Source organism: Crinia signifera, chromosome 9, assembly GCF_055691185.1.
Source record: "Crinia signifera chromosome 9, ASM5569118v1, whole genome shotgun sequence".
Taxonomy (NCBI): domain Eukaryota; kingdom Metazoa; phylum Chordata; class Amphibia; order Anura; family Myobatrachidae; genus Crinia; species Crinia signifera.
In genome coordinates, this window is record NC_139225.1 from 137,547,157 (window position 1) to 137,559,539 (window position 12,383).

Genomic DNA, 12,383 nt, shown 5'->3' on the forward strand with positions numbered 1-12,383 from the left:
TATTTCTGGAGGTCCTATTAAAGAGTATGTGATTCTTCAGAAGCACCATTTATTTGATATGTTTAAATGTCCCACTCCACAGTGCGTGTCTATAGGTGCTCTTCCCAATGTGTAACTCCACTCACGTTGTGTGACACTGGAGGCCCCCAGTCAGTAGTAATCATTTCTATTAACAGGAGATCATTTAGGACTAGTTACTAATGATAAAATACTTGCATTGCTCCATTGAGAGCCAACTAGTGGCTGTCGGTGCGTAAAACACCTGAATTATCCCCATAGAGGTGAGGCTCAGCATTAGACTTTTATTATAAAGGATTTGGTTTTTAAATGTACTTAGTTTATTATAAGGTTTTTGGGGGGATTCCCGAGTATATACTTATATTCCTTCAAATAATGTAAACCCTTAGTTGAGTGTTTATAAAGATTACTCGGTTTACCTCGTGAGGTCTCTTTCTATTGGTCTGTGATAAAATATATGATAAGGTGAGAAGAGGACTCTCATAATCTACCAGGAATCTTAATGTGACATACGTTTTCATTCGCACAGATTCTATCGATGTGCCGTTTACTTCCGACAGCCCCAAGTCGCCCTGGATGGAGGATTTGTGGACTTTTCCCCGCAACCGGAGACAATCTGGTGAGGATCACCTTCCCATGTACCTGGGTGGTAATTAAATAATTAGGGCAAGGGCAGCAAAAAAGAAGAAGAGGTGCGACTGGAGGGGCAGACTTCATATATCTTCCGTGTACCTTTGTGACATTATTGTCTGGTCATATACCGACATGTTTCTTTCAGAGCCCCCTCAGTACATGTCCAGCCCAGGAAAGACCAAGAAGTCGTTCACCCTTCAGAGTCTGGGCAGCGGTTCCCAGCCTCGGCGAGGACGCAGACTGTCTGGTGAGTGATGTGGGCCCCAGAACATGCATAGGTCAATGTCATGTGTAATATAAATCCATTGTACATCCAGATGCTCTGTGACTTCTTTATGCAGCTATCACACATGTCCAATATACTTGAAAATTGATTAGACCATAAATTCTAAAGCTTCTCTCCCATATATTTCCCTTCCCCTTACAGAGCCAGTCAAAGAAATCCAAGCAGCATTTGAGCACAGTGGTGAGTAATAGAATCTAGATTCTAATCTGTATGGTGCCATTTAGCATACACAAGCATATCCTTCTTAGGGGTAGATGTATGAAGCAGTGATAAGGGAGGAGAAGTGATAAAGTGCCTGGTACTTTATCGCTGGCCAATCAGCTCCTGACTGTCCTTTTTTAAACCCAGCCTGTAATTTAACAGTCAGGAGCTAATTGACCAATGATAAAGTACCAGGCACTTTATCACTTCTCCTCCCTTATCACTGCTTCATACATCTACCCCTTAATGTTAAGTCAGTGGTTCCCAAACTGTGTGCCGTGTCACCCTGGGGTGCCTCAGGACACTTGCAGGGGTGCTCTGTATTGGTGTCCCAGGACCAATTCAAATGGTTCATATTTAATGTAATAGGCTGGTGGCTACCAATTTATATTATGGATAAACAGAAGTGAATCATATAATATAACCTAGGGATGACATATAAACACAATTTACTTAATTTAATATTTGACTTCTAAATTTCTCCGTAAGAAACTTTTGGCCTAGGGGTGCTGTGAAATAAATTCTGATACTCTAGGGTGCCATGACTGAAAAAAGTTTGGGAACCGCTGCGTTAAGTAGATGCGGCCTTTTTCCTTTTTGTCCCTGCTTACACTGTGCTGGATGTATGAACATTAATTCATAGGGAAGTGTTTGACACCAACTCTTTTTGTGGCTTCCTGCAACCTCCTTCCCCCTCCTCACATCCTGATACTGCACCTATTACATACAACCCTATACTTACTGCAACATCAATTACTATCTGATATATTCTGTGCTGCTGGGGGAACCTGCTCCTTCCACTGTAAACATCTCAGTCTGTGGCCTTCTACTACCTTCATTGCCCTCCTCATATCACATGCAGCCCCATCCTCATTAACACATGCCTCATCTCCTGATATGCTCTGTGCTGTGCTGTGTGGCACTTTATCACTCTTGTGGATATGCTACATAATGGATCCTGCGTCTTTCTTGAATATACGCTGATACTGGATATATGAAGAGTCAATGGCATTGTGATTGTTTTTATTAAAAAATATATATATATTTTAACAGTAATACTGGGTGGTACTTCTCATTGTAAGTCCTAGCGCACTCTAATCACTTTCCGTTGTACTTTCCCTTGCCCCTCACTAACAGGAGGGGCGCATAAAAGGTGCTGCTTTCCCATTTATAGCGCATTACGGAGACCAATATCCTTCTCTTTTCCATATAGATACATAGAATTGAATATTAATATTACACTATTATTTGGAAATACAAAATGACCAGCACATTCTAACATTCTGTTGTGTCTCTGTGTTCTAGGTTTGGTGCAGATGAAGGTTAGTATACAATTAATCCATCTCAGTTCTTATAATCCTATTGCACGTATGACACTATGAGATAACTGTCCATAATCATATAGATCAGGGACAGACTGGGGCTTAAATTCGTCCTACGTGTAACAGGTGCGTGCTATTGGTCACTGGGCCCCTCTAAGCATGCTGGCTGAGCAGAGTGCTGGGAGTGAAGCAGCTTGGCCAGAACTTAAGATGGTCGGACTGGCGTATCGGACAGTTGGCTCTTCTGGCACGTACTTGATGGCCAGTCCATCTGTGATGTCATTTAAAATCCATATTATGCATTATAAACAATACAATGTATAGCTGGTCTAACTATGCATGGGTTGGCAATGTAATCGTAGAGAGTGGGTCACTCCGGGCTTCCTTATAAGAAGCTATAGCACATGGGTGATGACCGTATACGTGCCCAATAATTATATGACTGATTCCTAACTCAGCTATTGTCAGATGTTTGACTTGTTATGGTGCTGAAGGAAGGACGATGATCCCATCCGAACAATCGCTGTTCTATTTTCTTTTGTTCCTTAGCATGCGGGCAGCGAGGGAGAGCTTTTCCCCTCCACCATCTCTCTCCAGTCTGCAGACAGTATATGCACGCTGGAGTCTTGTATCTTGGAGGATACCAATGAAGCTTGTGAAGAGAGTATAGAGGACTCTTCCTTCTGCCTCCCTGAAGATGTCATGTCCGGTAGCCTTTCCATCACAGATGAGATTCTGGAGCTACTCAACCAGAGAGGGCTTCGGGCTGAGCCAATGAACGGAGAGTCTAAGGCTTCAGAGCAAGAACAGACAGTGGCCAAGATTAAGGAGCAGGTAAATCACTGTGATCTGTATACTTTTAGTATCCAGGTCTCTAAACTCCCGGCCTGTTAGAGTCCAATTTATGTGCCTGCATACCATGTCGGGACTCTGTAGCACCGGCCATTTTTTTGGGTGACTTTTTCATTAAACTGTGTCTTATTTGCAAAGCAAATCAAATAAGATGCACAAGCAGCGTCTGCTGATTAAAATTATGTGCAGCGTGCCTATATTCAGTGTGTGCCGGCAGCTGTATCTGCATACCAAATGCTACTGTACAGTGTCTTCCAGGAAAACACTGTAACGATCCAATCCTTATGCAAATACAGCCGCGGTTACACACTAAATATAGGCATGTTGCATATCGTTTTAGTCAGGAGAAGCTGCTTGTGCTTCCTGTTCACTCCATTTTGCAAATATAACACATTTTAATGGAAAATGTTGCAAGAAAGTTGCATGACACCTGGCGCTCACACGTTATGTATAATGTGACTTGTATCGCATGGAGGATGTATTTGGAGACATCTATAGTACCAGATCTCTGTATTCCAATCTCCCCCAGGTACCAGAAAATCTCTAGCGCTCTTTACACCTTACACTTCATCACAGTTGTATTATTTACACATAAACCAGTATATTATATTTTACTTTGTACTAGGAGTCTGTGAGCTGCAAGCTGAGACTGTCAGGATCCTCTGAATACCATGCTGAAACAGAGAGGACAAGTTCCATCTCGCTCGAAGATGCTCCAGATGTATTCTACAGTGACCTAGCGTCGTCCGACTCAGTGGATGAGATGAGAAATCTAGATTCAGGTCTAGGTGCTTCTGAGGTTCCTTTCTGCGTTGCATCTTCCGATGATAACTTGCAGAACAAAGATAATGGAGAGTTTTCTGTAGGAGAGAAGGCTCATTCGGAAGATCTTGGGCAAGAAGAGACTGGCCCCAGTGTCAGCAGAACAGATGCTTCTAAACCAGAGGAGTCAATGTCCTCTGGCGATGGAGAAGATAGAGCTTCCATGCTCAAAGAGAAGATTGATAGACAGGAAATGAATGAAAAACAGGAGGTAAGTAGATGTGAGCCTGCTCCAGAAAAAAAAGAAACAATCCCCAAAACCAAGAGGGACTCTACTTTGACTGCGGACGACAGGCTGTTGATTGAGAGAATCAAAAATTACTACGATAATGCTGATGCGGGGGCTTCATACCTGAGTAAAGAGGATAGTATTTCATATATCCCTACTGGGGTGGTGAAAGACTCCATACTGAGGTTCAATTACATCCTTCAGCAAGAGGTCAAGAAGGATCGAGAAAAGGGCAGATGCCGGACAAATGGGTGCGAGAAAGAGGGAAGGCAGATCAATTGTCAAAGGAAACCCACATCCCATGCAGCTGAACAATTGGCAATCCCAATAGAAAAGAACAATGGTGCCTTGGAGCAAGAGTCGGAATACAAGTCCTGTGCTGAGATAAGAAAAGCCTGGAAAGAAAAGGAGAAGCCTAGCACTGCAGATATGGGAAGAGTGCTGAAAAGAGGGAAGTCCCAGAGTAAAGAGCTGGAGGAGCAGGGTGGGGAGCTGGTCATCGTGGAGGAATCTGACTTAGAAGTTGTAGGTCAGCTACCAAAAGAGAGCCCTGCAAAGAGGGAGGCAGGAAATGACCATCACAAGCACATTGTGGAAGATTGCGCCATCAGACAGGACAGTACCCCAAAAACAGACCTCACCGGCTTGACCAGCGTCACCAGCAAAGCCACCTTCTGCTCTCCAGGGATGGGCCTCTATGATTCAGATGACATTTGTCTACTTGAGAACTCAGAGAAAATCATTAATAAAGTCCAACTGCTTGCAAAGATGTACAGCGAGAAGATTGGCCGGATGAAGACACAGAAGAAGAATGGGGAGAGTAGGAGGTCGGCCGTCCAGAACAGAGCCACAGTGAAGATGCTCCCTCAGGTCCTTGAGGAGACCACCGGGGAGAGGCACATGACAGGTAAGAATAGGAAGAGGTACAGTATGCTACGTTCTCTACGGAGGAATTAAAATGTATTAAACCATAACAGAAATATTGTGTGGGTAATAAGATATTATCCAAAGAGGTTCTAAAAATAGGTTTTAACATGTCCTCCAAATGCAAACATGTTATGGTCATGTGTAATGTCACATATGTACAACCAGTGAGGAGGGCCCTTGTAATGAGGTTATAACCTATAAGGGGGAAGGAAGCAGAAGGGACTTGGAGTGGGTGCCGGATGGCTGACAAACAGTCGGGATTCCTACAGTCATTACACCGACGTCGGAATCCCGACTGTTAAAACCCAGACACAATCCTCATAAAAGGAGCATAGAATAGGTGGCGATCGTAGCGAGCCACTGTGCCAGCAGTGTGGCAAGTGCAGTGAGCCCGCAAGGGGCTTCGTTGCACTCCTACCGCTGTCTGAGTCCGACCAGTCGGGATCCCGATGTCAGGCTAATGACTTTCGGAATCCTGTACGACACCTATTGGAGTGAGCTGTGTGGAGAATACACAACCCCTCCCATGTGCCCGCTGCAGGAGACATCATTCGAAGGTCGGTGGGCACAGTGGAGACTGACGTATTTTCGGGCAGTGGAATGAAGACAGGGCGAGTGGTTGATGTCATGTGACGTCACCCGCCCACCCCAGCACAACTTGTCCCACCTGCAACCCCATGGGAACGGCCAGTGATTCCATGTGGATGCCACTGAAATGCCAGGCATTCCCATGTCTGTGCACCGCCACCACCCCCGTCTGCCACCATCCCACCCTCGGCCCCACCTCCCTGCTGCAAACGGCCCGGCTGCATTGTAAATCACTGAGGCCGTTGGCAGTCAGGGTTTGCACATTCACAGAAATGCGAAGGCGCAAACCCCGACCATCGGGGCCGAATTTGGTTCACTCCAAGTGAACCATAATCGGCCCCTCTGTGCGATTATCCAATCAGCTTGTACACACTGAGCAATGGTTAGCTCCTTCTCTGCTTTCTTCAAGGCGATCTGCACATCGAGGATTGGAATGATTAAACCGGTCATACATTCCCGGCCTTCTATCCGGCAGTTGCCAGAGCGTTTGAAGACATTTATCGCCTAACACCCCAGTAACGTTGTCTATACACACCATGCAATTATCTGACTGATCATACAATTTCCATTTGCGCTGCCTGATATTTATTGATTAGGCCATGCTCCCAAAATTTTACCGGGGCCCGGCATACCTCTCAGCGGCCCTGGGTTTGACAGGTAGGGACCATTTGGGGGGGGGTAACGGGAAGTGTTAGCAAAATGCAGGGGTGTAATGGCTGAGTCTGAGGCGTGTATAGGCCTACAGCTGTGATCATGTACAGAGCCCACAACATGACTAGAGCAGATTGGATATTATCTCTGCAGGACCTTCCACCATGTCAGCAATATTTGGTTTTGTTTTTACAATGCTTGGTGCAATTTTTTGTATCAGTATTTGACATTTCTATAACAAAATGTGTTTTTTCTGCATTTAGAGCCTCAGTTGTACGGACACCTGATGATACACGAAACTTTACTTCACATTAACTGTGTTCAAGAAAATGGTCTGTGTATTCCAGCAGCTCGTGAGAGCCTTTCAGAACTTCATAAAGTGGAGTCCTTGTTGTCCCAGCTACCTGGACAGGAGCAAGCTCCACAGCTGCAGTCACCAGGGATAGATCTAATGGCCTTAGTGCCGGTGAAAAAGTCTCATACAGAAGTAGAGGAACGCAAAGATATCTCTGTTGATGTGTTCAAACCAGAAAATGAATTGCACGAGAATTATGGTTGTGTGTCTGATCTCATACCAACATCCATCTGTTTATCAAATGAAGTCAAGACAGACAATCAGTGTGTAGCTAGACCAGACCCAGAAGAAGACAGAGAAAAACTTATTACCAATGTTGAGTATGTCGATGAAGCCGGCGCGTTAGAAAAGAATGACTTTGATAAAGCCAACTACGTAGAGGGTTCAAATGACCTTCTTAGTGAGACGCCATCCTGCACAACAGAAATTCTGGAGTTAGGAGAAGTAGAACCCATGGTACTCATGACACCCACTGCTGGTGAGAAGTCCTCTACTGTGCACTCTACAGTAAGGAAAGCAGAAGAAAGCCCAGATGAAGTACCAGACACTGTGGAAATGAAAACCACAGATGAGCTGGTGGAAATATTAAAAATAAACACTAACATTGACACACAAAAAGTTCCTTCGGCTCCATTAACTAAAAACTCTTCTGCAATTGTACCACACTGTGATAGAAAGGAGACAGACATATCTCCACCGCCTTTACCAGTTCTTGAAAATGGCTCCCACCCAAGCACAGATGGTAGTTATGGTGTCTCGTGTGATACGTCTCCACATAAATCCTCCGAGCCAGCACAGACACAGAGGAGCAGGGGAGTCTCTCCATCTGTTAAGGATGTCATGCAGCGACTGCAGCTTGACTCATCATTTTCTGTCCCATTCTCCCAAGACATAAACTCCTCAAAGAAACTCAATATGGCAACACGCTCATCGTCCTTCAAGAGTAACACTTCAACCGCCAAGGAGTTCCAGGGTATGCTCCAGCCGAACGTAACGATTAAAAAACAGCAGAAAGTGGTCCCAACTCCTGGGCTCTTCTCCCCTTCCATGTTGCAAAGGAAATTATCTAGAGCCATGGCATTGTCCAAGAATGTTCCAGAGCCTCAGCAGATTTTTGCAAAGAGAAGCTCCTTCATAAAATCTCGAAGCTCAGACACAGACACTCAAACTGAAACTGTAAGGCCTCCGTGTTCTGTTCCTGGTCCATCGCCTTATAGAAATTCATTATATTCGGGGCTTGTGTTGAGTGATACAAAACCTAGAGTCCTAAAAAGCAAAGTGTTGGTCGACACTCAAAAGGAAGGAGAGACATATCAGTGTGACCACAAGGTGACACCGGTTATATCGACATATGAAGGGCCACACAAGCCTTGCCATCTGTCTTTAAACTGCCAAAAGGAAAATCTTGTAGACAAGGGATTAGATGGCCCTGTTTGTATTTCTCCTGGTTCTGCGGTCCTCATTGCAATTCCCTGCCCTCCATCCATAAGACAGACACCAGCATCCACAGTTTCTGAACCCAACTCACGGGTACAATCCCCACTGACATTGCGTTCTAGAATGTTCTCTCCTCCCCCCAGGCAAAACCCTGCACGTCCAAAGTCTCCACACATCCCTTCCTTCTCCAACACAAGAGCATATTCCTTTACCCCTCTTTCCTTTAGTAACCTGGAACGGTCATCCTCATCATCTGCAAGTTCTACTCCAACTTGCACAAGTCCCCCAGCTTGCCCATGGTCACCTGGATTTCCTATCCACTCCAGGAGATCTTTTGGAAACAATGTACCAAGTGCTGGAGACAGTACTCTTAGCCCCGGAGCATCACATTACCCAGTCGGATCCCCAAATGAAGAAAGCAGGTTCTGTTATTTAAACAGATCACCTCCATGTCTGTCTCCTGACCCTACTTCGCCTACCAGTGGAATCAGTACGCATGAGCTAACCAGCATCCACTGGCCAGACGTCCGTGAGCTGCGCACAAAGTATGGGCCGCTGAAGTACCAGAAATCTACCAACACAGAGAAGAAATTTGATTTGAGGCCGCCAGCCTCATTCAGAAAATGCAAGTCTCTGGATGAAGGACCAAAACCTTTCCCTAAAAATGCAAGTTCCTTATCTCCAGCAGCCTCCCATTACCCAACTGTAGCGACCAGGGAAAGTATACAGCAATGTGCTGGTACAGAGAGGTTGGACTCTGCTGACACAAGGGAAAAAGCAGCCTCAAGGGCTAGTTATTCCACCACCGTGAACATACAGATCGGTGGCAGCGGCAGAATCGCGTCTTTCAGCAATGCTCAGGTGAGTCTGACGCATCCTCTCCTGCAAGCCCCAGAATCTCTCTCCTCGCGGAAGATAAACATTAACGGAAGCACCTTAGAACATAAAACTGTGAATGCTAGCAGGAAATGAGAACACAGGGCCCTAAGTCTATTTTACATTTCCGAACTCAATGTGAGTTAAAAAATGGATTTTTTTGGGACTTTACAGAATCACCAATTAAAGAAGAGCACATGATAAATATATACCAAAGATAAGACCCCGCTCCAGGCCTGTGTGTATCTTTCTAGGTAGAACTCTGTTGCAATGTGCCGATGAACTTGGTGCCACCAGAACAGATGGACTTAATAGTACTAGGGTCAGTGAATTTGCACTTACAATGAACAATTTGCACCAAAGAACCTCATTATGGTCTTTGTGTTGTGAAAATAATACACCAAAGAATACTTTGATCCTCTAGTTACCATTCGTCCACCCACATTGTGGACATGAGAACATGAGACTTTACCATAAGCGATGTTACCATAATTCATGTCTCGCAGTACAGAACAATCATATTGTGGGCCACCTGATAGGATGAATGGGGCGTGATTCAGGGGTGGACGCAGTTGCAGCTAGAACTTTATGGTAATGCCCCAGCCTATGGGTTCCTACTGCAGTGCAAAACCGCCGCTGTGTACAATATGCACCATCGGAGACTGCATCAGATGGAGGTGCAGAATCTCAGGTCACATTATGACCGCAGGTGTCAATGTTACTACTACTCCCGCATCTTGATAGCACCCAGAAAAACCCAAGGAAATTGCATGTGCCTGCGAGCAATTTCAATCTGCGTCATTGTGTGGTAACCACTGGTAACGCATGCACAGTGTAATGCAGACTGCTTCCACCTCTGATTCCAGTCCATAGCACACAGAGAAAACCATTGTATAAACACATAGACAATAACCCTACACAAGGTTGTAATCACTTTTCAAAAGTAATTTTTTTAATGATTATATTATATGAATGTCCAACTTTTTTAAAACCTATATTGATTTTTTTTTAAAAACAACTTAGAAAAAATCAGCCAGTGTTTACATGGAAGGGAATCCTCTCCAAATCAGGGAAATGTTTGCAGGTACAATTAGATGTTATTTTATAATGTTCTTTATCTACAACAAAGCTCTCTCCCCAGAATGAAAGGGTTACGGATCTGTAGATGGTCTCTGAACTGAGTATTCATATTTCAGATTTTACTAGAAAGGGAAGTGGCCATGTAATGAGATGAACTGTGAACTTGGCATTTTTTCTGATTTATAAGTAAAGCAAAAAAAAAAGTGGAACAAACATTTATATTGTTTCTATGCAGGATAAATACTGGCTGTTTTTGCATGTAGACCACAAAAGCTAGACAGCTAACTTTTTACACTGCTACTTAGATTTCGGTTTGGACCTCTCATACCTAAAGCTGGGTTGATGTGTAGTTTCCAGTGAAATCGAAACAACATATCGGGTGTGTTGCTCAGTCTGTATGCCCGATATGCAGGTAGCTGCGTGGCACAGGTAACATGGTAATATTGCTTGTGACCTGCTGTATGCTAATGAAGGATGGAAGATGGACCAGTGATCTTTCTGTTCTTTATTAGATAGTTCTAAGGGTCCGGTATGTCGGGCCGGCATATCGGCAGGATCTAGCATTGCCTCATGTGTACCCAGCACAAATATCTCTGGGTGTTACATCTACCCCACCTGCAGTGCAACATGGTTTTACCCCTGGTGCACAGTTACTGGCTCTGTTTTTTTTTTTGCGTTACTTCCAAATCAGAATCTGTCTCTGCGATGTGGAAATTAATGTCTTTTTTCAGTTGTGGTTGTTCCGCTGCCCTTGCCACAGATGATGCGATAACCATTATGATGAGGGATTTTTCCTATGACTAGTTTCTTTGGACTTTGGGAATTTTTGAGCTGTCACAATTTACAATGCATCATTTTGAAAAATCTCTAACCTACCATGCTCTAAGCCCTTAAGACACAGCTTGTACTTCTCCCCATAAGAGGAGGGTGAGACCCATGCTAGTATATTGGAATTTCCCAATGAGAGTTTCCAAATCCCACCAGCCCTACCATCTAATCCCAGGTCAAATTAATCTTCTCGCGCTCAGTCTTTTAAAAATCTTTCCAAGCACTTATCACATAGATACTATATATATATATATATATATATGTATTTTCCAAATACAAATAAATCAATCTGACGCCATGGGGGAAATTTACTAAAGGAAATTTGTAAAAAAAAAAATGGGTGTATTTGTATCCAGAAATACACTTATTTTTGACATTTACTACCCCGAAAATACGGCAATTCGTATTCGTATTGATGTGCTATCAATACAAATACGAACTGCCGTATTTTCAGGATAGTAAATGTCAAAAATAAGTGTATTTCAGGATACAAATACACCAATTTTTTTACAAATTTCCTTTAGTAAATTTCCCCCCATGTCTTTTAAGCAACGTTTCGGGAACGTTTGCGGTATCATAGTATGGCTGTATGACAAAAGGGCATAGTTGCCTACCCTCCCACTTTTCGCGGGAGTCTCCCGCGTTTTGAACTTTTCTCCCGGTCCCCCGGAAAGCCCCACCATCCTCCCGGTTTTTCAGCCTTCATGCTGAAAAATTGGACTGCACATGCGCAAGTCACAAAGTGCTGGGGGCGGGTGCTAGTTACCAGCGCTACGTCATGCCTTGCGTCATGGCATCGCTTTCCTGTGTGATGGCCACCGCGGAGGCTATGCGGAGGCTATCAGCGTGTGCGGCAGCGGTGGGAGCGGTCCATGGCAGCCACTGCAGGGCTCTGTTGGCCTGGCAGCACGGAGAGCGGGAGCGACAGCGTGAGTGGCTGGAGCGGCAGCGGTGAGTACCGCTTGCAATTTCATTTGGTTAGTCCCACCCACAACTCCGCCCCCTTTTGTGCTATACCCAATGGCCCCTCCCGGAGAGAGCAGCTGAAAAGTCGGCAACCCTGCAAAAGGGTAGTTGTTTAGTTTCACGGCGGCAGCGTCTCAGTCGCAGCAGCGTCTGTGTCCCCTTGCGGGACTCACTTTGCTCGCCCACGCTACGGGCTCGGTGGCTCGCTACACTATCTAAAATTAACTCCATGCCAACGTGGATAGTGGGGGTATGAACTATTCACGTTGGCATGGACTTTATTTTAGATAGTTTTCCGAGCACCGAACCCGG

The 12,383-nt window shown here is 44.7% G+C and overlaps 1 protein-coding gene across 2 annotated transcripts in view; it reads left to right on the top strand.

Annotated features, from left to right (window-relative positions):
• Positions 1–11,442, top strand: part of PLEKHG2 (pleckstrin homology and RhoGEF domain containing G2) — an 85,517-nt gene extending 74,075 nt beyond the window's left edge. For both annotated transcript variants that reach the window (XM_083159968.1, XM_083159967.1), the window contains 7 exons: positions 548–637; positions 797–898; positions 1,079–1,117; positions 2,444–2,460; positions 3,010–3,294; positions 3,938–5,270; positions 6,793–11,442. In XM_083159968.1, coding sequence (XP_083016094.1) covers positions 548–637; positions 797–898; positions 1,079–1,117; positions 2,444–2,460; positions 3,010–3,294; positions 3,938–5,270; positions 6,793–9,293 — 4,367 coding nt within the window. In that variant the 3' untranslated portion in view covers positions 9,294–11,442. The remainder of the gene's footprint in view (positions 1–547; positions 638–796; positions 899–1,078; positions 1,118–2,443; positions 2,461–3,009; positions 3,295–3,937; positions 5,271–6,792) is intronic.
• Positions 11,443–12,383: the final 941 nt, after the last annotated feature.